The 27,760-nt window shown below is 48.6% G+C and overlaps 2 protein-coding genes across 3 annotated transcripts in view; one reads left to right on the top strand and one right to left on the bottom strand.

The window, feature by feature from the left end:
• The window catches only part of LOC146199092 (N-acetylneuraminate lyase-like), a 33,358-nt gene extending 16,369 nt beyond the window's left edge, over nucleotides 1-16,989 (top strand). The window contains exons 8-11 of one of the 2 annotated variants that reach the window (XM_084592707.1): nucleotides 1,132-1,277; nucleotides 2,745-2,876; nucleotides 8,156-8,195; nucleotides 16,696-16,989. In XM_084592707.1, the coding sequence (XP_084448833.1) occupies nucleotides 1,132-1,277; nucleotides 2,745-2,876; nucleotides 8,156-8,195; nucleotides 16,696-16,841 (464 nt within the window). In that variant the 3' untranslated portion in view covers nucleotides 16,842-16,989. The remainder of the gene's footprint in view (nucleotides 1-1,131; nucleotides 1,278-2,744; nucleotides 2,877-8,155; nucleotides 8,196-16,695) is intronic. The other variant, XM_084592708.1, reaches the window with a different exon arrangement.
• Nucleotides 16,990-23,109: 6,120 nt separating this feature from the next.
• Nucleotides 23,110-27,760, bottom strand: part of LOC146199091 (phospholipid scramblase 2-like) — a 28,239-nt gene continuing 23,588 nt past the window's right edge. The window contains exons 4-5 of the mRNA XM_084592706.1: nucleotides 24,761-24,919; nucleotides 23,110-23,431 (exon numbers count right to left, since the gene is read on the bottom strand). Of these exons, the coding sequence (XP_084448832.1) occupies nucleotides 23,366-23,431; nucleotides 24,761-24,919 (225 nt within the window). The 3' untranslated portion in view covers nucleotides 23,110-23,365. The remainder of the gene's footprint in view (nucleotides 23,432-24,760; nucleotides 24,920-27,760) is intronic.

The raw sequence follows: 27,760 nt of genomic DNA, 5'->3' as shown, positions 1-27,760 counted from the left end.
AATTTGCGTCGTTATGCCTCTTGTATAGAACCTTTTAAATATAGAGTTTCTTACTCTTACATAGAGGGGATAGATAGATAGATGGATTTATTGAAAGGAAAAGGCAGAGAGGTTGGCCCGAATAATTCAAATCTGGCCTGCTGCTCTGCACTGGGGAAGGGGAAGGAGAGAAGAAAGAAGGTCATGATGGGTGACGATGTGGGAGAAGGCATATGAAATATATATACAGACACAGCAGCTTGCTTTACAAACGTGAATCAAGTCCGCTGGCGCTCAAATAACGGCAAAGAGCGCGCACTGCCTGGACGCCCTTCCCCTTGTCCTGCCAAGCGCCCAGCAGCAGTTCCTCCGACAGAGGCCTCTTGTCTAAACGCTTCAAGGAAGCAGCTAGCACATTTCTTTCGTTCGCATACTCTGGGCACACCAATAATACATAATAATAATAATACAGAGGGGAAGCTGTGCTGCCGTCTATGGGAGTTTACACGGAGTTTTCAGACGGCCAGTTCAACCACCATAAGCGCTCAAAGCATCGTGGGCCGGAGAGCTGCCGAGTGCAGAACTACAACTTTTGGCCAAAACTAATGCAAAGATAAATGTTGTTCTACCATAAATAATCTCCTAAGATTGAATATTATGACTGTAAATTGCAAAAAGAGAGAGAAACAGCATGTCAGTGTGATATTTATCCAATATAAGCGATGGCTCTTTCTCCTATTGGCTTAGTTTTGAGCAGCACAAATACCAATATTTCGCACTTAATAGGCAAAATTTAAAATAAAAAATTGTTACAAAAATATTTATGGTTGTGCAATCACTGAAGGAAGTTTTTAGAGGCATTTCGGGAAGCAAAAACCATTTATTGGCAACGTCTGCTTTTGCGCCTCCGCTACTATGGTTTTCGCGGTCTATGTACGCACCTTCAGATGATGATGATGATGACGAAAAAGAAACATCCACGTACCCGAGAAAAACCGACTGTCCCGCAACAAGTAACACACCGGCCCATGATTCTTAGCGCGCCCATGGTGGCTGATGTGCAGCGCCCTCAGCTTTCCCTCTAGTTAGTGTAAGGAACTCTATGCTTTTAAACGAAGCGACACACTCAAGAGATCCCGTTGTCGTTTTTAGTGCGGTTGTCGGACTTCCTGCCCGAGGCCGAGCGGCGAGTTCCGGCGCTGTGCGGAGCCAAGTACTCCTGCACCGACATGTCCGACTTGGCGGGCTTCTTGCGAGAGGACAAAGCGGTGACGAAGATATTCTTTGGTTACGAAGAGGTATGACATCCCACTAACGGAGATGGCACTGTAACATTTTCAATATCTGAAGTCATCCACTTGCTCGGCCCTTATATGCGACTGCGACGAATGTTTAGCTGGGCCTCTTAATTGGGACTATTGCACTAATAAGTCGAAAGTTGACTATCTTTATTTTGTAAGATATATAATGTGTACAGAACCTGACTTGTAATGCTATGAGGAGTATCATGTTTTTTTTTTTATTTTGACGTCATACTAACGGCTAGATTCCGGAACTGGCCAAATCGCAAGGTAGCGTTTCTGCGCTTTGTATCTCACCTGTTTCATTCCTCTTTTCATTGCATTTTTTTTACCTCTGGACTATAACACCTCATGAAAAATATTGTTGGATACGCCACTGCTGCCAAAGAACGTTTACAATACCATTGTATTGTGAAGAATGCCGCGGTCTTTGTCGTAAGCCAACGTCCATCCCACTAATTTGTCAGTTCTTTTAGTTACAGCGATCGCTAGGGCGTGGGTCACCAGAATAACGAAATAAAGCCGGAATAAGAAAAAATAATAAGAAAATAAATAATAGAAATAATAAGAAAATGGAATAAGAAAAATGAATAAGAGAAGGTCTTGAATAAAATCAGCTACGTTACTTGTACTGCTTGTCTGTGAAGCTACTGGGGAACTACAAACGAATTTCTATCTTTGTGCTATTGGACAGATTAGAACATCATTTATCAGCTTACCTGCTCGCTTCTGCGAAAACTTTCACGAACATTGCTACCGATTCATCTATGACGTCACTCTTTCAGGCACTGAAGTTGAACAGGAAGTCAGTTTTTTGGAAATTTGAAGAAGGTTCTGAACAATTCGTATTGCAATCTTCCAGCTCATGAGGAAGTGTATTCACTGAACAAGGAAATGTTGCAGAGATTTCTCCGCGAACTCGGTACCGTCCGCCACACTTGTTCGATGGCTGCATGAGAATACGAACGGCTGAATGCACAGAGACACGTATTGATAAAAAGCCGTAGAAAGAAGACCGCTTTGCGATTTTCCCAGAATGTCTTGCTAGATTTTCTTTATGAATGAACGCAGAGATTTCATATTCCCCGAGTGTTTACCACAATGTTTTTAAGTCATATGATTAGAAACGTTAAAGTGGAAGTCTGCTATATACTCATTGTTTCCAATTCGTCGTTTCCGATACAGTCTCTACCAGCGGTGATACACTTGCGCCTCAGGTAAATGCCACAAGAGGGGGCCACAAGAGAGACGGCGCTAGTGTGTTTTGTGTGTTCCTGTTGTTTGTTTCTACGCCGTTTTACTTTATAAAACAACACATCGTTGGAACTTGGGGAGCCCCATTGTCTTTTTGACTTGTCTTTGGGTTGAATACACCGCGCTTTTCAGCCCTTGGCTAACGCACCAGTAAACCCAGCAGTAGGTTCTGTCCAGGTTATTATATATCTGTTCCCCTCCTCCTCCCAGCTGCTGCTAGCAGCGTTCGCTATGGGCGTCACGGCGGCCATCGGAGGCACATTCACTTACCAGGGACACCTTGCAAAGAAGATCGTCTGCCTGTACGACAAGGGGGATCTCGCCGAAGCTCGCATCCAGCAGGTGAGGTTTAGAACTTGGCACCGCTCAAGCCTCCAGTCTCAAGACTAACATTAAAGGGACTTTGAAGACAAACTATAGTTGACCTGTGTCGATGGAGTGCGGCTTTGTTAAAGCAAAGAGGTGGAAAGACAGGAGTCCAAGGAACAAACAAACAAACAAACAAACAAACAAACAAACAAACAAACAAACAAACAAACAAACAAACAAACAAACAAACAAACAAACAAACAAACAAACAAACAAACAAGTTAATGAATATAACTGCCACCGTCTAACACACAGATAGGTTCATTTGAGCGTGCCTCAAGAGCCAGTTAGCCAAAACGAGCGCACATAAGGTCAAATACAAGCTCCATGATATAAAAAGCAGACATTACAAAACGGTTTAAAAAAGTAGTTCAAAATGAGGCCTGAAACTGCATATCAAGCATGAATCGCTTGTCATGAAGGGTGCACATGCTGAGGTCTGCCAAGAGAGAAACGGCGGTTACGAATATACCTGTCGTAATGATGCTTATGACCTTACGCTGGATATTTTTAATTCTCTTGCAACAGCCGACGGAGACGCTATTCCATGCTAATGACGTGAATTCAAGATGTGGCCTCACGAGTGCACAGCAAAGAGGGCATAGGCGCTGGTATCAAAGAAGTTTTTTTTTTTTTTTTTTTTGTTAGCCTGGAAATAGGACATATACGTCTCAATGAGCGCAACACAGTTAAAGGTAAATGCGAAATGAAATGAAGCCTTGAGTCAACAATAACAACAAGGTTTCCTACATGGACAGCACGGGCTATTTGGCCGGCAAGAAGCGTGTAATCAAACAATGTTACGTGAGATTTGTCAAACTGTTATGCCAAAAAAGGTGAAGCGGAATGTTCTGCGGGTAAGCGGACAAAGTTCACGGCACGGAGTCTGCGCAGTAATGAAGAACAAGGAGGTTTTAGTTTTTACTATGGGCGAACATCATCTAAATAAGGAAATAAAATTTACTGCACGTCTCTGCTGCATATATGGCAGGCTAACGCCCGTAATGCACAGTGCATTGTTAGAGACACTTGAGTGTGTGATTTTATTGAATGTTCATAAAGCACGCGTTCATCGGAAGACATAATTACACGTGTGTCTCACATTATTGCCAAACAGTACCCATTGATTTTATGTGCAGTCGTTGGTCGTTGAGCGCAAGACGAATATCAAAAACAAGATCTTGTTGCCCATCGGAAGGATAGAAAATCCAATCAACATGTCATAACAGCATTTTACAATCCACATAATTACATCCCCATTAAAGTGATGTCCGAGCAGTCTGACTTCAGCGGGAGCTGTATCTGACAGATTAGGAAACATTGGGTAGGATGCATGGTTATCAGTGGGAACGAACTAAAAAAAGAAATTAAGCGGCTTTTTAGCTTGGCTAAGCACGGGAATACGTGGAAAGCAAAATCAATATTGAGCACTCGTTTAACTAAGTTTTACTTCATTTAGCTTTGATTTACCACGTCTTGTTATGTTTAGCTGTGCGTTGTTTCGTTTAATGTTTATCTCTTTTACAGTAACATCGTAACCGAAGCGGTGGCCTTGTGGTAGAGCATCCGCCTCGCATTCGGGAGGTACCGGGTTCGATCCCTGGTGCGCAAGGCGGACTTATTGTTGTCCGATGGCGGAACGAATCACTGCCACATCGGCGCAACTATTTGGGTAGAAGAGTTTTAGCTCGCCAACAAGTATCCCCCAGGCTTACATGGGATCGCCCAGGCCGAGCCCCTTCCCAAGAGCTAAGTCCCACAAAATGGCGGACACCCACGCCGGGGACCGCTCTTGTCCCAGTTTACGTCTGGTCATCGTCGAGCTGAAAACGAATCCTGCAGCTCTCCCAGCGCGCGTGGCGGACTTGTCAACTACTGCCACCGCGTTGGTCGTGTTGTGGGTCGCACCCACGTGCTCGGGCAGGCGGGATCGCAACACCCGTGGTACACTCCCATGACGTGTACCCCTGCCAGACGCCTTCGCGCCCCCGACTTCGGTAACTCTCTTCGTGCTGCGCTCCACGCGAGAGCCCGATTCTACCAAATTTTGTTAAGCGTCTTGGATTGGACGCCGGCCCCGTATTCCAAAACCTTTGGGACCTACCGCCTACGTACCGGAAGCGCGAGTGGAGGCTTCATCCTCCACCCCTCTGGTCTCACAGCGGTACTACTGACAGACTCTCAGAGGGTGCTTGCACCAGTTCTGCTTTCGCTTCGCCTTCACTCTCTTAGCCTGCTGAGACGCCCGAAGGCCTCAGTGTTTCCCAGGACGGACCTGGCACGCCGGAGGTGGAGTGAAGACAGTCTCTAACAGCGCCCCCATGCCTCCTCGCGGGCTGGGTTACACGGGGTTGCCCCTACCCCTGATGACATAAGTCAGCGGGGATTCCCCCGCGGCGTCCATACATAGAGACTTAGCCGGCACAGCCCATCCCTGGACTGCACCGGCGGGGAACAGACTCTTATTTCCCGCTACGAGGAATGGTCACCTCCGACTCCAGCGGCTTCCACCATGGATTACAGGGAGTTGGGAGCTCCCCAGCCTTATCCCTAGTCCCGTTTATCAATAGGGTACATCATCGGTAAAGGCTGCAATCTTCAGTGGGCCCCATAGTAGCAGTTCCTAAGCCCGAGAATCTACCCCGCTTTAGCGGGGTAGACTTCCTCAGAGTGCACAAGGCTCCGAGGTTCCAGTCGGCCGTCTGAGCATTCACCGGCGTGGCCTCTCTCGATTACAGGAGCGCGCTATTGCTCCCAGCCTTATCCCTCAGAGCTTCATCGCCAATGGTTGCACCCCTCTCGGTTACAGGAGGACGCAGCCCCTCCCAGTGACCAACCAAAAGTCAATCCACCCATCATCGGGAAAACTGCCTTAGTTTGCTCGATGACAAATTAATGCCACCAGGCTGACCTGTCCCTCTTCATCAGGTCACAGCTGAGTCCTCTCCGCTTCCGTGGAGGGCTCTCGGGTGTCTGCTCACCCGTGTTGAAGTCCCGCTCCAGCCACCCAGAAGCTTGGATTTACGGGCCCGCGCCAGACATGAGCCTGGCTATGGGAGGAGACATATGCAACACAAACTCCGTCTTGAACCCACATTTTGGTTCCTGGCCCATTTTCCCAAGCATTTCACCCCAGAAGAGCCGAGCACCAGGCCGGGGGAAATCTTGTACCCATTGGAAACCGGTGGGTACCCGGCGGCACTGGGGATCGAACCCTGTACCTCCCGAATGCGAGGCGAATGCTCTACCTCAAGACCACCGCTTCGGTAAAGGGCCACATAATGGGCTGTTGCCGCGCAAGGCGGACTTATTGTTGTCCGATGGCGGAACGAATCACTGCCACATCGGCGCAACTATTTGGGCCGTGACCCCTTTTCCCAAGCATTTCACCCCAGAAGAGCCGAGCACCAGGCCGGGGGAAAGCTTGTACCCATTTAAAAACCGGTGGGTACCCGGCGGCACCAGGGATCGAACCCGGTACCTCCCGAATGCGAGGCGGATGCTCTACCACAAGGCCACCGCTTCGGTATCCCTTTTCCCAAGCATTTCACCCCAGAAGAGCCGAGCAACAGGCCGGGGGATAGCTGGTACCCATTTTATAACCGGTGGGTACCCGGCGGCACCAGGGATCGAACCCGGTACCTCCCGAATGCGAGGCGGATGCTCTATTACAACCACCGATAGTGGCAGCATAGCGACGAGGAAGTGCATTGTTAGGCGGGGAATCGAAGCACGCTAGTATGAAATTGCTTTGCTTTGCCATGTTTTGCAATTTTTATGCAAATATTCAAAGAATGGTTCAGGCTTTTATGAAGGAGGACTAATTAAGATCTTTAGCGCAATGTTGTCACATGGAGATGACGACCACGAATATAGCAGCATCCGAAGGGCAGTGTGAAACACTGGCAGCTCATCACCTATAGGAATCGGCCACGGAGATCCTCTGAAAGCTCAGTCATGTGCACCTGAGTATACCAGTGTATTGAAGAAAGTGGCCAACTATAGAACCTTTTATAATAAAATCGCTCGGCTGTAAACTGGCTCACTTTAACCTTTCGGCCACTCCGTATTGTTTTGTGAAATAAAGGTAACAAAGAAAAAAAGAACTAGATGGGGCTGTGGTCTACCAGAATGGCCAGCGAAGCAGATACCTTGCCTCGGCATAGAGTCACTGTAAACTTTGCGGAGTATCGCAAAGGTGTGCGCAGGAGCCATTTTCCTTCCACACCGCTGGACACGGCCGCCGTCTGAATAGCGAGTGACCACCGTCGTATATGCTTAGAACGAGTTTTTGACCTATACAAAACTGGAAGATTTTGGCACGCTTATTCAAAACAGTGGCAACAGTGATAATGTGGTAGCTAACTTTATTACTGCAATCAGCAATCGACGGGGAAAAGATGAATTGTGTGGGTGAACCGGGAAAACTGTAGGTCGCATGCACTCGCAAATCCAGGGCCGTTTGGACAATTTCGCGTTCCACGATCAGTGCAGTGATTATAAAGTGACCGGGTGCGATAAAGTGACCGGGCGCGAATAAGTTTGTTTGCGAATATCGTAGGAATGTGTGTATAATGTTAAGTCGTTGGGCTCGACACCCACTGGTGGCCAGTATTTAATCCTTTTAAGCGGTTGCTGGAAGGGGGCTTCATAGCCATTCCGACGAAATCCATGAATGCAAGATCTGAATTCTGAATTCAAATTTTCTTAGCCAGTGGGTGGCTTTTCTGGGCCCCGGACCTCCGCATCACATCACCCGCGGTAAAACGTCCATGCGGTACAAGGCCATGACAATAGCCGCCCGAAGCACCCACTGACGGCGAAGGTCCTTATCGGCATGATGGTGTCAACGATGTGCGATTAGCTTAGGAAATTTGGCCTCGCGGATGGAGTAGGCGCCGCTGTGCAAAGACAGTCTGATTAGGGGCCAGTAGAATAAGCATTATGTTAAGAAACGACCTTCACCTGGCTGCTGCTGCTGCTGCTGCTGCTGCTGCTGCTGCTGATGATGATGATGATGACGGTGATGATGTACGTCTACACCCGGCTACTCACATGTACACATATGTGCATAAAAATGAGATAAAAAAAAAAAAAGGTTTCGTGTAGACGTCTTGTTTTAGTGCTGGCTTATGCATTTTTTTTTCTCGGTGTGGGGCTTCACGGCAGCAAGTACCGCAACACCGGATAGGAGATGTGTTTCCAGGGAAGTTCTTTATCCGCGGCACATCATTTTCTGCCCTTTATTGCAGGGAAAGCTGAAGCACGGTTTCGATGCCCTGTGCAAACATGGTGAGCTCTTTCATGCTTTTGAGACAAGAAAACTAGAAAAAAGGCATGATTCTGTAGACCTATTCACACGTCACGTGGCAATCATTTATTACACAGTACTCCAGGCATAAAATCCAATCTTGGAGCACCTTTTTTTCTCAGTTTGGTTTTGTACGCCCCTGCAGTTCTATAATTTGGATCGACAGCTTCGGTAAGTGAGCGCCCCTGACACTGGCAGAAGCGAGCCAATGCTTCGTCTCAAACTCTTTTTTTTTTTTTTGACATACTGTACACATCGCCTGCGTAGTTGTCTTAGCTTGTACGTAGGGTTTGGACCTACACTGTTTTGCCCTCTGTACAGTAGGTGCAAGGTAAATTTAGGAGATTAGTCCCATTTAAAACTGGTGCTACTACTCCCGGAAGACTGACTACGGAGCATCATCTCCGCACTGTCGTGACGCTGGGGCTACGTCGACCCGGCCTTCACTTGGTAGCGTGCAGAGACTCGGGGTTGAAGTAGGATTGAATCTTCGAAGTTGGTGGAATATGTACAAGCAGGTTTAATGGCACTTTGAGAAACTTATTTACAAGATTATTTACACGAAAAAGAAGGGTACATCAGCAAAATGGCAAGCGTTAAGAGTTCATAGCGAGAAGCGACTGGATGAGCCGTTTACCCAAGGCTCAGAGCGACATTTCGTGCTCTGCGGCGTCCTTAAAACCCCCTATGTCCAGCCCCTCTCTGAAGATGCTGACCAACCAAATCCAGGGCACGCCCCTCAGATATCGGCATCCAATCGAACACATCACTGCACTGGTGGTCTGAAGCACTGACTGGTCCGGCATTAATTCGTTAGGCGTGATCACTTGTTGGCGGGAAAAGCTTGGGAACGGCGAGGAGAGGAGGTACATTTCTATTCTTCAGCAAAGAATCGATAGGCAGCTGGTTCCGGCAAGTGGATTTACTCCTCAGAAACCCAAGTGCACATGCGCGCCGCATACGCTCCCAGCATTGTCCGTTTTCGACAATTGCAAATCTTTCCTGCATTCCCGGGAAATCATTTAATGGCCGTATGCGTCATGCTCCTTTCTTGTCCTGCAAGTCAGCGGACATGTCACTCTGTCGTCTTCTTTTGGACAGTAGGCATTCCTCACTGGACGATAGGGCTTCTCGATGGGAAGGGTGAACAAAAGAAAGAAAGCACTTCCGGCTTTTTCCCGCAGGACGACGTTCCTTTGTATTTTTCTAGACGTTCTCTTGACAGGATCAATTTGGCATTTGCAGGGTGTCCACAAAGCAAAACAGGCTTACAAAAAGGATTTATGGAAACAGGCTCACTTAGAGCCATTGGACCATCACCACATATCCACAGCACTTATCCATACCCACAGGCGAACAATAGAGCGCGCAAATGCGGATGCACGGTCGTAACAGCCTCCTCCCCCGCCAGAAGAGTCTCGGAGGGCAGCAGTCGCAGCTGCTGCATGAAGAGACGACTTAATGGCCTGCACGTGAACGCTTGAAGCTCGCTGTTGCCTGTCGCGTTGTCTTGATTGTCGTAGGCCAAATTGCTTGAGCTATCTGAAACTCAACCACATGTCCAAGCAAGCACTCGGCTCCCGTCTGAAGAGACCAGGTTAAAAGAAAACTGCCATTGTTGTTCGAGAAAAGCCCACACTCAAGACGTTAGGACCTACGTATGCCTAGAAAACCAAACGTGCTGCTTTACATAGTCACACATATACAAGCGCACGAAAAAAAAAAACCTGATTATCAATTTGGATACATGGTGAGGAACACCTCGGACTGCTTAGAAACAGCGGCTAAGCGCGTCCGCATTCCCATTTAACTTCCCCTTTTTGTATCTTATTTCAAAATTGTACTGCTGTAGAATCAAGCTCCACCTAAGAAGGCGACTGTTCTTCGATGTCGCAGTTTGCAGCCAAGCCAGGGGACAATGGTCCGTCTCTACGGTGAATTTGGCCCCTCCAAGATAGCACTGCAATTTTTGAATGGCCCATACAATGCAAGCGCACTCTTTCTCTGACGCGCAATAAGCTCTCTCTCTAGAACTCAGTTTTCTGCTCAGGTAGAGCACGGGGTGCTCATTACCGTCGTCATCTCTCTGGCAGAGAACAGCACCTAGCCCTCGATCACTGGCATCACACTGGACCGTGAATTCTCGGCCATAGTCTGGAGCTCGCAATACCAGACGGCTAATCAGCACAGCCTTCAGGTTTACGAAGAAGGCTTCCTTTTGTTCGTCCCAGACTACATTTGTCGGTTCTGTCTTGCGGAGAGCGTCGGTCAGAGGGCTAGCCAAAGCTGAATAGTTAGGGATGTAGTGATTGTAGTACCCAGTCAGACCCAGGAATGCTCGAATTTCCGTCTTCGTGCTCGGCCGCGGGTAGTCTGCTACCGCAGAAATCTTAATCTCGCTGGGGTTCCTGAAACCTTGACCTACATTGTGACCCAAGTAGTCCACGGTCGCCCTTGCCAGGCAACATTTCTCGGCCTTTACGGTTAGTCCAGCTTGACGCAAAAGGCTCAGTACAGCTCTTAGATGTACCATATGGTCCGCCCATGAGTCGGAAAAAACCGCAATGTCGTCTAAATACGGCACCGCGAATGTTTCACACCCCTTTAAAACCCTATCCATGAGTCGGGAAAAACAAAATGGAGCATTTTTGAGCCCGAAACTCATCATTGTTGGCTGGTAGCTGCCCGTCGGAGTGACGAAAGCCGCGTATCTGCTGGCGCGTTCAGTGAGCGGTACTTGCCAATATCCTCGAGTAAGGTCCAGCGTAGTCACATATGCCGCTCTACTGACCTGTTCTACTCTCTCCTCAATATTCGGAATAGGATACACCTAATCCCTGGTGAGAGAATTTAGCTTTCGGTAGTCTACCACAGGCCTAGGGTCTTTACCTGGAGCTTCTACTAAGATCATAGGCGAAGCATAATCGCTTTCCGAGGGTTTTATTACTCCCAATTCCAGCATGCGAGTTACTTCCCTATCCAGAATTTCTCTTTGCCTTGGAGAAGATCGGTAGCACCTTGATCGCACTGGCACGTCTGAAGTCAGCTCAATATCGTGCTCAGTCAAATCAGTCCTGCCTGGTCTGTCCACGAAGCAGGCCTCAAACTCTGTTATTATCTCGCCCAGATCGGACAGCTGGGATTTCCTTAGTTCTCCTCTCTGCTCCGTCTTTCTGAGAAGCTCCTGAGCGTTGCTTCCTTTTCCGCTGAGGCAAATCAAGTTATCCCCCATCTCCTCGGGAAGGTTTAACGTTAGATTTACCACGGCTTCCCTCTGCACATAAGGCTTCATAAGATTGCAATGATAAATGCGCACTTCTTTACGCCTACCGGGGAATTTCACTTCGTAGTTAGTGTTAGAAAGCTTTGCAACGACTTCATCAGGTCCTTCCCACTGTACTTCGAGCTTATTCTTGGGATCATTGGCTTGCTCCATAGCTAAGTCCTCTCGGGATCCACTTAGAAGTCTCGTGAGATTACTAGACACTGGCGGCAAGAGGTTACTCTCTAGAACGTCCTCATTCCGTGTCTTATCAAGCTCACTTTCTAGTTGACTTATCTGAGATGCCTCGCTCTCAAAGTTTTCTGACCCGCTATCTTCCGCCTCGACCACTGTTTTAACTGCCGTTTCTTCCGCTGTGGATTTTTCTGGAATGAGCAGTGTAGCTAGTTCTCGCGCCTTTGAACGTGTTAAGGCTTGCACAACTCTGTCTCCGAAAAGGATGCCCCTCTTTCGCAGTAGCATGTCCGATTTGTTAGAGAACAAATACGGATAGCACTTAGGAAGCTTTCCTGAAACGGCAGCCTCGGTTGTTAACTTGCCGAAAGGGCCCTCGATGACCACGTTCGCGATTGGCAAGTACACACTCTGTTCCTCCACTACCTGGCGGATCCATGCACACTGTCCTGTATAGTCGGAAGGCGACACATACGCCGGATGGACAACATCCATCGTTGCGGCCGAATCGCGCAGTACCTTGCAAGGCTTCCCGTTGACTACTAGGTCATGCAGGTAGGGTTCCAAAAGCTGCATATTTTCATCGCAGTCACTGACATACGAGAAAGCAAACTTTTCTTTCCGGCAGTTGACGGCAATGTGACCCTGCTCATTACACCTAAAGCATGTGAGCGGCTTCCTAGCCTCAAACTTATTCTTTGTGTTCTGCGCGTTGGTCACTTCCCCACTTTTCTCACTGCCGTCCTTTCTAGGGCGTTTGCCTGAAGAAGCCTTCCTTTCTTCGTTTGCAAATCTAGCAAAGTGCCTTTCCTGACGGTTATTCACACTCAACTTGGGATTGCGGGGCCTATCCACTGCTGGGTTGCTGAATTGTCGGCGCGAAGCATACTCCTCAATAAGTTCGGCAGCTTCAGTTGCCGACTTAATTTCGCCTCGGTCCTGTAACCAATTTCTTTCTTTTTCTGGGAGGCAGTTATAAAACTGCTCCAAAAGAATTCGCTCGACTACAGCGTCCCTATCACTGTAGGAATCAGTGCTCTTTAGCCACTCGCCCAAATTAACTCTTAAATTGTAGAGGAATTCAGGGTAACTCTCGTCCCTGGACTTAGTAGCTTTCCGAAAACGTTGTCTGAACGCCTCGGCGCTAAGCCTATACTTTCTCAGAAGGCAAGCTTTGACCTTCTCGTAGTTGTCCGCGTCCTCCTTGCTTAGCCGCGCGACAACCTCCGCTGCCTCGCAGGGCAGAACCGTCAATAATCTCTGAGACCAAGTGTCTCGCTGGAAGGACAGTTTTTCGCAGGTTCGCTCAAAGTTAGCCAGATACAGACCGATATCCCCTGATATCACATATGGCTGCATGTACTTTGACATCTTGAAATCTGCCTCCTTGTTGAGACGAGGTACCGCTAGCTGGGGACAATCGCCCGACCTCTTGCTCAACTCTAGTTCTAATTTCCGGAGCTCAATTTCTTGGTCCAGCTTTTTTGCTTCTCTTTCAAGCTTCTCACGTTCGTGCTCCCTTTCCTCTTTTTCCCTCTCAAGTTCACGCTCCCTTTCCTCTTTTTCCCTCTGACGTTCGCGCTCCCTTTCCTCTTTTTCCCTCTGACGTTCGCGCTCCCTTTCCTCTTTTTCCCTCTCAAGTTCACGCTCACGCCTCTTTTCCTCTTTTTCCCGCTCTTTCTGCTGTCTGAGCTGCTCCTCCTTTTTTTGGGCGATGAGGTTCCATGCTTCACTGAGCTCCTCATCATCGGCTCTCAAATCTGTGATTGCCTTTATAATCAAAGGTTTTCGTGCCAAACCACTTGTATCAATTCCCAATTCCTCACACAATTGCAACAGTTCCGGTTTCTGCAGCTTTTGTAGGTCCATGATCGCTCCGAGTGTCGGCTACTTCCAAAACAACAGTGCAAACTACCAAACCTAAAGGCGTTTCAACACTTTTTACCAGTTCTAAAATCTAACCCTGTTCTAGAACCTGGTCCACATCAGAAGAAAAGCCAAGCACTCACCCACACATGCGATCGATGTTCCGAGCTGCTCTCTTGTTGGCCGATTGTTGCTCCTGCTTGTTGCTTGAGATGCCACCTCCGATCACCAGATGTTGTGGCTTGTAGATTCTGATCCACCTCGAATCACCAGATGCTGTAGCTTGTAGATCCAGATCCCACCTCCAGTCATCAGATGTTGTGGCTTGTAGATTCAGATCCCAACGCTGGTCACCAGTTGTCGTGACGCTGGGGCTACGTCGACCCGGCCTTCACTTGGTAGCGTGCAGAGACTCGGGGTTGAAGTAGGATTGAATCTTCGAAGTTGGTGGAATATGTACAAGCAGGTTTAATGGCACTTTGAGAAACTTATTTACAAGATTATTTACACGAAAAAGAAGGGTACATCAGCAAAATGGCAAGCGTTAAGAGTTCATAGCGAGAAGCGACTGGATGAGCCGTTTACCCAAGGCTCAGAGCGACATTTCGTGCTCTGCAGCGTCCTTAAAACCCCCTATGTCCAGCCCCTCTCTGAAGATGCTGACCAACCAAATCCAGGGCACGCCCCTCAGATATCGGCATCCAATCGAACACATCACTGCACTGGTGGTCTGAAGCACTGACTGGTCCGGCATTAATTCGTTAGGCGTGATCACTTGTTGGCGGGAAAAGCTTGGGAACGGCGAGGAGAGGGGGTACATTTCTATTCTTCAGCAAAGAATCGATAGGCAGCTGGTTCCGGCAAGTGGATTTACTTCTCAGAAACCCAAGTGCACATGCGCGCCGCATACGCTCCCAGCATTGTCCGTTTTCGACAATTGCAAATCTTTCCTGCATTCCCGGGAAATCATTTAATGGCCGTATGCGTCATGCTCCTTTCTTGTCCTGCAAGTCAGCGGACATGTCACTCTGTCGTCTTCTTTTGGACAGTAGGCATTCCTCACTGGACGATAGGGCTTCTCGATGGGAAGGGTGAACAAAAGAAAGAAAGCACTTCCGGCTTTTTCCCGCAGGACGACGTTCCTTTGTATTTTTCTAGACGTTCTCTTGACAGGATCAATTTGGCATTTGCAGGGTGTCCACAAAGCAAAACAGGCTTACAAAAAGGATTTATGGAAACAGGCTCACTTAGAGCCATTGGACCATCACCACATATCCACAGCACTTATCCATACCCACAGGCGAACAATAGAGCGCGCAAATGCGGATGCACGGTCGTAACAGCACACTGACAGAGTTGGTCATGCTTAAATCTGTAAGGTTACTGCTAGAATCAAAATTGTATTCTTTATTTCCATGCTTCCCTGTTCCCTTTTGTTTTTACTCGCCTGTTTGTGCCTTGGTTCAGGTTGTGAATTCATTGTAGTCGATTTTCTTCTTTTTTAGTATTTTTGTATCTTGATTGGGGCTTGACTGTTAATTAGAACTTTAATACTTTAGATTCTGTCACTAACTCTGTTACTGTAATTGTTCTTGTCATATACCTTTTGTACTATGACTATTATTTCCTGTAAACAATGTATGTAACATACCCGTTTTTTCGATTGTTGTAAGCTTGTCTGTATGCATCTAACACTGCACCATGTCGCATTATGCATGTTTTCAAGCGTTAATGTATGCTTACTGTCAGCCCCTTGTGATACAATCACTGAAGGGATTCACAGCATTAAATGAATAGAAATAAAAAATACAGAAATGAATCTCATTCTGTGCAAACATAGCTTGCTTCGGCAAACCGGATCCGGGCACGCTTTGCCGTCATGAAGCTACAAGAAATTTTGCTTATTACCTCGTAACCACAACAAAGTTCACTCTTGTGGACGCTAGCGTCACGGCAATCATGATTGTTTTGTAATACACCTAATTTACAGTATGTCAACCTCTGTGAAACCTTAAGCCCGTACGTGAAATAAATGTATCTGCGCATAACCAAGAAAGAAAAAAAATCAAATAAACATTTCGCGCACTTTTCCCAAATTGTATTTTTGTGGCTACTTAACAAAAACACTCGAATTCGCAAATAAACACAGTTTATTCATTGATTTGAATAAAACCTAATTGAGCAATTCATATTTGCTGCTCCCGGCTACTCAGCATTGATGCTTGCCGCTGGGCTGTACGGGTGCGGGAGTATCAAGGACTGTAGTTCATTTCTTTGAGAATACACAGTCGCGAATGTATGCATTATGTACCAAAATCAGGATCGCATTGACGCGATCGGGGCCTGTCGACGTTAACTGAGGACCTGCGAGTGACGAGGCCTTAAAGGTTAACGTCGAGTGATTCAAGCCGCTGTTTTAAGGGCGTGTAAGAGAAAGGATTTCACTAGTGATGAATGCAATCAAAGTGGGACAAAATTAAAACACCCGGGGCCATAACTAGGCGCAAATTGATGACTCTCAATTGCTGTCTTCAGCTTACATAGCGGGTGGTCTGCAACATTGTTATGATTGTTATGTATTCTCATGGAAGCGGTCCGCTACGAATTTGCTACTATACAATTTTTCATGCAGTGATGGACTTTATTACTTTCTTGCAAATTGTATTTACAACATGTTTCTGCTTTTAACTTGACCTGATTTAGTTCTTGTTGTCTTTCATCTCGCAGAAGTGTTCATGATTTAACTTGTAAATTTTTATTGTAGTCTATTATCTCGGCAGCAGGGTCTAAGAGTATGCAGGGAAGAAAAAAAAAGGACTGGTAGGAGTTGTGGAGATGGGTATTTTGGAGATGCCACTGAAAAAAAAAAAAACTTCAGGACAGGAGATGGAGGACACTCAATCAAAACAGTTACCACACACTGACAAGTGACGCAAAATGGTCGTATCCGGTGGCGTTTAAAGTGTCTTTCAAAACAAGTTTTGGTTGGATATGACATTTTATTTCATTTTATTGGTGCCAAGTTGTGGACTATTTTAAGCTGTATATAAGAGGTGACTGCGTTGCTGTTCTGATTCGTTACGAGCAAAACCCCCTTTCAGAACATACGAATACTTATTATAGACGGTGGTTATAGTATAAAACGCTTCGACTTGCAGGCCCCTTCGTGGCTTCTCTCAAGGCTGCAGCCAACAAGGTCAGCGGCCTACACTTTGGTAATCCGCGCGTTCCCATCCTTCCCCTCTCCGACGACAGGGCCGAGCAGCTGGTTGAAGAAATCCGCCAGCTCAAGATTCTCATCTGATGCGGATATTTTAAGGCCAGTAAGGGGCTAGAAGAACTGTTATTGTGGCGACTATGAAATTAATAGCTTGATGTAACTTGTGAAACCTTTGGAGTCGAACCTATTGGTTCGAGACGCGGCACTTATATCGCCGTCAATAAAACCTTATCTTGAGTACTGCGTTTGTTATATTTCTCACTGAGAAACCGCTGGTAATACCAAGGCGGAGCCTTGTCATGGACATAACCGGTCTCTCCGTAGCCACGTATCTTGATTTCAGTAGCTAACTCATGGCGAATCTTACCGGATGTTACTAACATCAGTTCTTTCATAGATGATTTTTATGGGAAGTTTTCTTATTTTCTTATATATGGTGACGGCTTTTTATGTTCCGAGTGACTGATGCTAGTGTGAAAGTATTAACAGCTCCTGTATCTTTATTGGTAGACATTGTGGGGACCGCGCCAGCCATATTTAAAGGGAGCGTTTTTCCCGCGGCTACCGATGCGCCGCCTCTTTACCCCTTCCCGAGTCCCCGCTCGGACCCTATAAAGAGAGGCGCACGCCGCCGCCTCTGCTTTATTCGCTCTTCAATCTTTCAATCTTCACTCCTCCCTCTGGCCACTGCCTGGCTGCTCTCCCGGTGATAATCCCTGACCCCCAACTTCTGCATGGACTCTCTCCCCCCCCCCCCCCCCCCCCCCGACAGAGAGATAACATTGTTTCTTCCACGGCCCGCTGTGTGTGTGCGTCTTGCGTCGACCTCGGGCAGAGGAATCGCCCACAAAATGGCACCCAACTGGGGCTGAATTAGTAACCATGTGGGCGATTTCTCTGCCGACGTGGGAGCGCACGGCAAGGCTCACGACAGGCCAGTCCTTTCTGTGACAGGCGCGACGCCATTTTCACTTTAGGGTTATCGTGTGTGTGCATGAGGCTGAATGTAGTATATTGGAGTTTGTACAGTGTTTTAATTTTGCTTTGGGTTATGTGTGTGTGTTTTAGTGTCGGGCAGTTTGTGTTTGAATTTTTATTTTTGCATATGTTAGTTTTATGAAGTGTCGCCGCGATTAGCCTTTGTGACTAGCCTCCTGACGCGGGCTAGGTGGTAGTCGTGCGTGTGCAGTTCTGCGCCTCCCGGCCGGCCTTAGTTGTTGAGTGAGAATGCCGCCGAGGAAAGACGTGGCAGATAGGACCTCCGCTTCGGATTCCGGTGCATCCGGGAGTTAGGCAAGGGACGGGGCAGAGCCTGCACAGGTTCCCGACGCAACCGCTCTTATGCAGCACATGACCGTAATGTTGTCTGGGTTCACCCGTCACCTTAATTCGGTGGCTAACGCCAACAAAGCCGCAGCGGCGGCGACAGTCTCGCGTCCGCGAGTAAATGTAGAGGTTCCCTCCTTTTCCGGCTTCACAGACGTGAAGTCAGTCCATGAGTTCTTATAAGGACTCGAGAATTATCAGGCGGCACTGGGTTCACCAGACGACGTGGCGCTAGCGCAGGTAATTCATGTAGCACTTGTTGAGAGCGCGGCGCGATGGAGACGCTGGCAGCCAGCCATCCCAGTCGATGGCAGACTTCACTGATCGCTTCCGCGCCAAGTTCTCGCCCCCCGATTACGAGCGCTGAATGCTCGAGGAGGTCGCGTTGCGCAGAAAGCACCCAGAGGAGAGCCTCCTCGAGTATGTACGCACTGTGCAGGAGCTCTACAAAAGGGCAGATCCCGCGGCAACCGATCTTGATCAGGTCGCGCGAGCGATCAGGCAGTGCCATCCGCTCTTCAAGCCGTATCTGCGGGGACGTTGTTTTGCAAACCTCGAGGCCCTAGCACAGGAAGCGAAGGTAGTGCAGGCGGATTTACTCGCTGAGTTGCGCTAACAGCCACCCCCCAGGCCAGCCGAATCGCTAGAGCCGCGATGTGCCTGGGCCGGAGGCCAAGATTCCGCGCCGCGCGCCAGATGCGCAGATGTAATGATGGTAGAGCAGGAAAGGCCTGCGGAAGGCTTCGCTATTCCTCGCTCTCTTCGACCAGCGGCGTCGAGCTGGGCTCGTCAGCGACGTCCGCATAGGCGCGGAGAGAGGGGAAGGACGCCCTCAGCTGCTTTTTGGAACGCGGAATCCCCCGACCGCGCGGCAGGTGAACGATCGGCTTTGTTAGAAATGTCAATTAAGCAAGGCGTAAGCAGTTGAAATGCGACCGCCGGCGGCGATAATTAGTAACACCAGCCTGTCGCCGTTGGCGGGAGAATTTCGCGGTAGCCACGGCGGAAAATGGGAAATGTACTCCCACGCCACATCACTGGGTGACCGCCCCGGCGACGCAGAGGCTTTTGTCCCCCTCGCCTGTAGAGCGCAAGGAGTGTTGTCGCGCTCAAGCCCTTTTATGCTAATGCGGTTAGCTGGTCAAACCTACTCTGCACTCGTTAACACGGGCTCAAAGCTGTCACTGTTTGGTGACGACGTGTTCGAGGCCTGCCGCAGATGTAACATCCCTGTCAGGCAAGCCGAAACCCCTTTGAGCTTAGCAGCCGGGACGGCAAAAGCGGAGGGAGCAGTGCGTCTCGTGGTGTTCTTTAACGGCAGAAAGCGGAGGCATCGCTTCGTCTACCTGCCGGGCTTGGCCATACCAATTATTCTGGGAAGAGATTTTCTTTCGAGCCAAGGCATTGTGCTCGACATGGGGGAGAATGGCTATCGCTACAGCCCCTTCACCCCTCTCATTCCCTTTGTTAGCGCACTCAGGTAGGAATGTACCGCCCAGCGGGCGAGCGTTCACACTTGTGTGGCAGACGGCTCCGCCGCGACGCTGAAAGGTAGCCCATTAGAAGCAATTATCGCGTCTTTCTCAGGACACGGTAGTCAGCGCCGAAGGCTTGTGGAAACTTCACTCCCATTTTCGGATTGCTTCACGGAGAACCCGGGCATAACCGACGTGCTTCAGCAAGAGATTTAAACGGGTGGTGCGCGCCCTTTCAGGTGTAACCCGCGGCCGTTACGCGCGCATAAGAGACAGCTTCTCGACAGTGCCCTTGACGAGATGATAGATATCAGCGCGGTGAGACCCTCACAAAGTCCCCGGGCGTCCCCAGTGGTTCTAGCGCCAAAGAAAGATGGTTCGTTCAGGCTTTGTGTTGATTATCGAAAGCTCAACTCACTGACGCCTATGGTTGCGTACCCTTTCCAGTCGATCGAGGCTGTGATGCAAGCGTTCGGGAACGCAAGGTTCTTCACAGTCCTGGATGCAAGCAGAGGGTACCTGTAGATTGAGGTGGCGGAAGGTGATATTAAGAAAACCGCACTCACATGCCACCGCGGGCTCTTCGAATTTACTCGACTAAGGTTTGGTTTGTATGCCCCGAGCACGTTCATGCGATTGATGGACGTCGTGCTGGGCGATGCAAGGTTCAACTACGCGATGGCATACCTCGACGACGTCGTGATACTCTCACAATCGTTCGAAGAGCACCTCATTCACCTGAATTCCGTTCTTGAAAGAATCAGACGTGCGGGTCTAACGATCAACCCAAAGAAAGTGCAGTTGGCATCAAAGAGAGTGAACCTCTTCGGCTTTGTTGTTCATGATGGCACTTTGAAACCGAGCGATGACAAACTGCAGGCAATTCTGAACTGCCCCTGCCCGATGGACGTGAAAAGCTTGCAGACGTTTTTGGGAATTATTGCTTTTTACAGGCAATTAATCCCTCGTTGTTCAGAGCTACCAAGGTCGTTGAACCAGCTGTTGCGGAAAGGCTCGAAGTGGGTCTGGAGCAAGGAACAGAACAACGAATTTGTTGCCTTGACCCGCGCGATAGCGAACACCGCTAGTTTTCGCCTCCCCGACCTGAACAGCAGTTTGTCTCGCAGACAGGTGCTAGTGATGCCGGTGTAGGAGCTATTTTGTTGCAGAAACACGAAGGCAAACTGCGCCCTGTCGCGTTCTCTAGCCGCACGCTCACATCGGCGGAGCGGAATTACTCCATGACCGAAAAGGAATGCTTGGCGATAATGTTCGAATTGTCAAAGTTCGACATGCACCTAGACGGAGCGGTTTTCACCGTGCAGACAGATCACCAGGCACTTTCGTGGTTAAAGAGGTTGAAAAAACCCGGCAGGCAGACTCGCGAGATGGGCGCTGACGTTGCAACGTTACGCGTGCGCCATTGAGTACCGCCGGGGCAGCCTGAATAAGGTGGCCGATGCTTTATCGCGCGCATCGTGGAAGGCTGGCAGAAGCGCATCAGAGGCGCAGTCCAGCATTGCTGAAAGCGGTGTCGCCGCTATTGGAGAGGAGGAGAGGGCGGACGCGAGTGCCGCGCCCTGCTTACTTAAAGAGAGAGAGGAGGCAGGCAGAGGTGCCACGCTGTGCTGCGAGAGAGAGAAGGCGCAGCACCAGGTGGCGGCCCCTCGCCTGCCAAGAAGCGAGGCAGAGAGAAATCCGTCTTGGAGAGTAGCCCGTGCAGTTCACCTCGCTGGAGGGAGTCCCTGCGGATTTCTCGCCGATAGAGCCTGCGCCAACCATCTCATTACACAGGGCTCGTTGCACTGCTCCCGCTTACCGTTGAGCTGCTTGTTGCACGGGTCACGCCTAGGACATCCCAGCGCTTCCTACCAGGTGTTACACCTCGGTCAGACCTGGCTCATCTCACCGACCACGATCACGGCTTGGTCTTCCCACCGCTGATCACCAGTTGTTACAAGTGTGTTGCGGCCGCATCGGTAGCGTTGGCTTGGCGGTTCCGTGGCTCTGCGAACGGCATCAGCGGTCCCGGCAAAGACGAGACGTCGACTAACAAAACCAACGTTTAATTTAATATCACGTAGGAACGGGCAGAGAAGCTGGCCCGGAGAGGAAACTGACACGCGCACAAAGCTGGTGTCTGGCGTCCTCTCTACGACGTCTCTCTGTAGTCTCTCTCGCAGCGGAATCAGCCGCTGCTTTTTATATACTCATCAGCTCAGAGGGAAAGGAAGACATTCATGTCCGAGAGAGCTCAGATGACTCAGTCTAGGTGTCGCGACAGAAACTTCACCTCCTGTTGGCGGGCGAGGGCTCTCTCTCTCGAGCGCCGGGCTTGGCCAGCGTTTGCACACACACGCAGGCACACACATTCGGCAAGTGTAAATTCTAACGTGCCGGAACACGCCCACGGGAGGAAACGTTGGGCGGCCGACTGCACAGCGCTGAAATGGCCTAAATGCTCGCTGCTTTGCCGGTTGTCGCACATGTCGGTGGCGAATCATAGCATGAGGAGGTCTGATCTGTTCAGTGATCATGTCTTCTCCATGTTAGGGGGGGGGGGGGGGTCTGTTGAGGCGGAGAAGACCGGCAATTTGCCTGTCGTTTTAGGCGGAGGCCCAGGATGAGTTTCTTAAATACCTCCTTCAGTTCCCCATCCTAATTTTTAAACTTTTCTATTTCATTATCTTTTTATTTGCTTTCCTCATGTTTAAGCTGGTATACCTCGGAGCTGAAACTCGTGCGAGGAGGTGAATCTCTTCATCGGCATCTCAATGGGCACGTTGAAGACTCGCACGACGAACAAGGCTTTTGGACCTTGAAAAACAGACACTTCTCCGCACCAAGCGGAGCTCTTCTCGCACGCGCACCTCATTCTTGCGTCGGCGCGCTTGATCGTCTGAGTACTTGCTGGGGCGTCTTCTCGTAGACTGAGTCTATGTGGATGGTCCGCTTTCCATGTGCGTAACGACGCTACAATGCTTCGATGTGGATGTCTCGCTTTCCATGTGTGTAAGGACTACTAATGACGCTGAACTGCCAAGAGGAAAGCACTGGCACAGGAGCAGAGGGTGTCATTAGCGCGAGGTTTGGACGATGACATTACTCTCTCGCCACGATTCCCCTCACGCGCATTCTTCGAAGGGCGGATGTCTTACCCTTTCTACGAGGTTCCGTTGTCTTCGTATTGCTAACAACGACAGCTGGGTTTTGTACCATGTGAGTACGCATTAACACTAACGGTTTTTTGGAGAAATAGGCTGGCAAAGTTTTCGTTTAAAAGAAACTGGGGAAACTTTTAAGCTACGCCTTCAGGTTTGGTGGATAGTGGCCTATAGGCCTAGTTACACACATGCCCCCAAGCATACAGTCGTAGGATACCACTTTACGAGAAAGGTCACACGATACATACATATAAACCGGCTTGTTCTCAAGCCGTACACATGTGTCTTGTATGAGGTAGTCAGTATCGTCTCTGGCTCGCAAACCCGAAGTCGTGGGTGCGAATCTGGCACAAAATATAAACTTCTTGACATTTTTCTTTACTCGAAATATTATATTTAAAACGTTCGTACATTTCAGACATGGGGCTCCTTTTAATACGCCATTCAAGCGGTGCTTTAACGGCTTTCTTTCCCCACGTGTGGGATCATGACCTTTTCGGTCTATCGGGAGTACTGAGGGCAGCTGAACGACGCCGGGACGATGAATGGGGATCGAACAGATGATTCGCACGACAGAAAAGCGGCCGCTTGTTGCCGTGCATAAGCACTGTAGACTGCGATACTGTTAGCACTGCTACGCCGGTCATCCCAACATTCCAGGCACCTGGTCGTCGTTCTCTCCGTGCGCTTCTTCGAAGAACATGTAATCCTGCGCCATAACAGGATCAAGATTGATAATAAGTGACATTATTTTCTGTCAGAAAATCAGAAAAGTAAAACAAGGGCTCTTGGGCAGTCTATGAGAACGCCATACAATATAATACATACAAATATTTATTTCTCTACAGTCTATGTTAACGAAAAGCACTGAAGCACGGGTCCGACTTTTTATGAACATTTGCAGTAGAGGGGCGTCATCTTGCATTCCATTATATGCCTTAAATGCCATTCCATTATATGCCCAAATGATGCGTTTCCATTTTATGGCGACAATATCTGAGTAACTAAGGTATTAGTAGTAGACTGCATCTTCGATCTACTTATTTTATATTTAGTTCATATTACCGGCATTAAAATCAATTTCGACTCCTAGTACATCTTGAGTTTAGCTCCATGCCCCGAAGTGTATCATTTATCTGTTATACAAGTAAACTATTGTTTGTATCATGTTCCTGAAACCTATATTAGCTTACACCTTATGTTTCGTTTATTATGGCTTATTGTTAAAATTATATCTCCCGTTCGCTTGGTTGCTGTTTTCCTGTTTTCCGTCCTTACTTTCTCCCTATGTGCTTTCCGGCCTCTATAAGGCAATTAAAGGAACTAAACAAGCAAATGCATAAATATGCACATGTAACTAAGTACTGCAAAAAGGCTAGCTGGAAAAATGGGGTGGCTGTTACAGGAGCGCGATTTTTTCTTTAAATTTAATTTGGTTTATTGGGTTCAACGTCCGAAAAATACTGAGGCTATGAGGAGCACTGTTTACATGGACCCGACTGGGGCGTTGAGTTGAGGGGTTGAGTTGAATAGACTCGACCGTAATGAGTTGACATGAACCCGACCCGACGAGCGACTATTACGGCGGCGCCTTGCGTCGAGTCGAAGAACTAGCAGATGACACTCGACTACCTTTTTCCCCAGCACATCCTTAACGTTTTCCGTACCGTTTCTCTTTCCATCACTGTGCCGCAACTCAATTCGACAGGGTTTACATTCTTCCCGCACGGGGCCGAGCGAGTCAACCCACTCCTTGCAGCAGAGTTGACTCGACTCAACCCCTCGACTCGTCGACCCGATCCTATACTGCTTATATAAACCCAGTAACCGATTTTCGACCCGATAAGTTAACGCAACCCGCCTCTGTCTATTCCATGTAAACAGGTGTCACCGTAATGGAGAGCTCCAGAAATTTTGACCACCTGCTCTTCTCTAAGGTGCTTTGATATCGCACCGATGCGAATTCCTTGCTTTTCACCCACTTCCATTGAAAACTGGTCGTACTTTTTAAAACCAAGCAAGCAAGCCTGAATCTTACGATGAGCATGGTTGCGGCGATGAGTGCCGCCTTCAGATGCACATCCATGTCGAGGGGGAAAGTAACGCCGAAAACGTCGGCGTCTGTGAAGAACTCCTTAAGTATGCCAGAGAATTGCTTGGTTATTTTTCCTATAACTATGCCATTTGCGGATAGAACCTGGAATTCAAGAGACACTCGTTAGTTTTGGCGTCGAAGATGCGACTACAATGAACGTCTATGACAAGTCTTGTTCGATTAAACAGACATTGGTTTGAATGGGCGATAGAAGTGAAAACAACTGAAAATATTTTTATTAAGGTAGGCAATTATTACAGGTCTCCCCCCACACTGCCTGGCACAATGGAATGATATTTTAGAGTTTCCTTAGAAAACGGAATAAGAAAACGTAGTGTATACTTAAGAATACTTAAGATTTGATTATTGCCGTATGCAGTGATGAGATGTAACCAAATTTATTTGTTTTAATTGGTCGCCATTTGAAGTAGTGGTAATTAGTAGTAATAAGTAGTAGGGCTAAGTCATAGTGTTGCAGATAATTTCTCAGTGATATAGTTAAGTAATAGTGCTAGTTGGAGGGCTGCTGACTGCTAAATGGTGATCCTAATTTTAACGTGTTGTGACATGTATGGCTGCCGTCTAAAGGTGACGCGTTTGTATGAGGAGGCTTCTGCTAAACAAATCTATCCATCACAAAGAAGGGTAGTGGTTTTCGCCATCCTTTTTTTGCGACCAAACTGTTCTTCTTTCTTGAGAGGCACTTAGTAATTCTATTTGGCTGAAGTTGCACACCTGTGGATGAAGTCACAGCAACGTCATCTTATCTGCCAACTTCTACCTACCAACTCGAATTTGGAACTCTCTGATTTGCCTAGCCTGACGGCGACACATGGTCACGTGACCTGGATGTTCACTACTGATCGGCTGGGTGAGTGGTGTCAGGGAATCACGGCATCACATATCATCTCTCGACCAATCAAAATATTTCCGGACACATACCGTTTTCCTTTTCTCAGAAAGTGGACTCCACTCGCGTTAAAAATGAGCCCCAGCCAGGACTCTGCCTGGAATGATAAGTTGTGTGGAGTCCGAGTGCCATGTGTAAGGTACTGGATCATACTTTCTCGGCTAATTATTTTATGTCTCTGTGTCAGTAATTTTATTGGCTTAACGAATTTCAATTGAGACATGAGCTGCTTTCGAGGGAATCATTTGCTCATTGGTTGAGGTGCTTGTAAATTGTCCTCGCATTAAGTCAGACTCCAACTGCATTAAATACATGGCTCCCAAACAGTTAATATTGTAAGGATGGGCTTGGCGGAACAGGTTTACTTTATTGGCCCAAGGCCGCAGAAGTAACGTCAGAGGAGGCTTGACATTTGTGAACTAATTTCTGCAATGCTGGGCGGTGAGAAGCAGGGAGGTCCGGATTGATAGTGCTGAAGAGAACAGACAGACAGACATCGGAAGAAGGTACTGGTGAGGAAGAGGGGGCGGTAAGGGTGGTGAGGGACACCTGCTAAATGTCCAGGGCACAAGGAAAACAGTTCCCTTTGGTGAGCACTATAGGCCTAGGGAAAATTTTCAGAGCAGCAACAAGCGCTGTACCGTGCTCTAATAAAACAAGACTTGGTAAGGCGGTTCCACGGGTTAGGTAGCAATCAAAAGATGCGATGAGCCCATCCCCGTTATCAATGTCGTTAGAAGCAAGCGCGATAAGCTGTTCGCATCCAGGGGGAAAATTGAGTCAGTAGCGGCGAGAAGGCGATGCCGGGCCTCGGGCTGATCGGAAGACGGATCGCTTTCGTTCATGTGAATGACCCCGTCACGACACAAAATGCTGGCTGATGCGGGAGACAGAAAATCCCAGCCAAAACAATTAAGCGCGAGAAGACATCACGACAAATTGTACATGGTGGCGGAAACCTTAAACAAAAACTCGTACCGTACACTTAGCGGAAGGCCGAATGATTGCACCATTAGCTCCAAGGAGTTTAGGGCCATCGTAAGGCGTTTTCACTTTGTGCAAGCGGGAATACAAGTCAGCGTGTATCACAGAAACAGCGGCGCCCGTGTCGATCAAAGCCTCACATGTAAACCTCCAAACCAAACTAAAATCGTTTGGAGGACATTCCGGAAGACTTTTTTGATGGCCGAAGAATACACTTTTATCTCCTAAAACTGCAGTGGTTAGGTTTCCGATAGGAGGGGGGGGGGGGGGGCATTGGAGAAGCCTGGCGAAGCGGCGAGGTTGATCAGCGTCTGGAAGGTCAGTAACCATGAGGCGCTGCGGAACATTCTGGAGGGGCCGGATGATGCAAGTCGGGGATAATCAGAGAATGAACAGCGGTTATCGCTGGATAAGTGGGTTTAATAGTCTGTTTGAAATGAGTTGTAGCCGCGACGTTCATTTTAGAGTCAGCGACGACGGAAACGGGAAATATGGCCCCGGCAGCCGTAGTAATAAACAGGGTGGCTGGGTGCCAGGTGAAGTAGTAAGACGGCACCACGGCAGGTGGGGCCAATGCGGCGACATGGGCACTGGGAGGCACCGTTGGTGTAGGCGCTCCAAATCCAGGCGGCAAGGAGGCGATATGGGCGTAAGTTGGCACAAGGCAGATGGTAGGGACGGGCAATGGTGGGAGGGCGGTGGGGGAGAAATCATGGAGGCCAACTCTTCTCTGATAATGCTACACAGGTAGGCACTCGGAGGATGTGGCTCAGGTGCGTAGCGGCACGAATGACCTCGAGCTAGGAGCTTTTCACGAAATAGTCCGCGGATAAGCACACGGAGGTCGAAGTCTGCTGTAGAACTGAAGGAAGTCGGATCAGGCTGAAGGTGGATGGAATGAAGTTCATCCAGTCGTTGACAGGTGGCGATGATGGCGTCGATGATGACAGGGCACGGCCAGGGTGTTGAAGGCAAGCGATGCAACACCCATAAGGACATGCCGGACCCCCCGCTAGGCTTCTGGCTTAGTGTCATTTACACACCGGCAA

Source organism: Amblyomma maculatum, chromosome 2, assembly GCF_055883805.1.
Source record: "Amblyomma maculatum isolate TAMU_Amacu chromosome 2, ASM5588380v1, whole genome shotgun sequence".
NCBI lineage: Eukaryota > Metazoa > Arthropoda > Arachnida > Ixodida > Ixodidae > Amblyomma > Amblyomma maculatum.
Note: the sequence above shows the minus strand (reverse complement) of the source record. Positions and strands in the feature narration are given on the sequence as shown.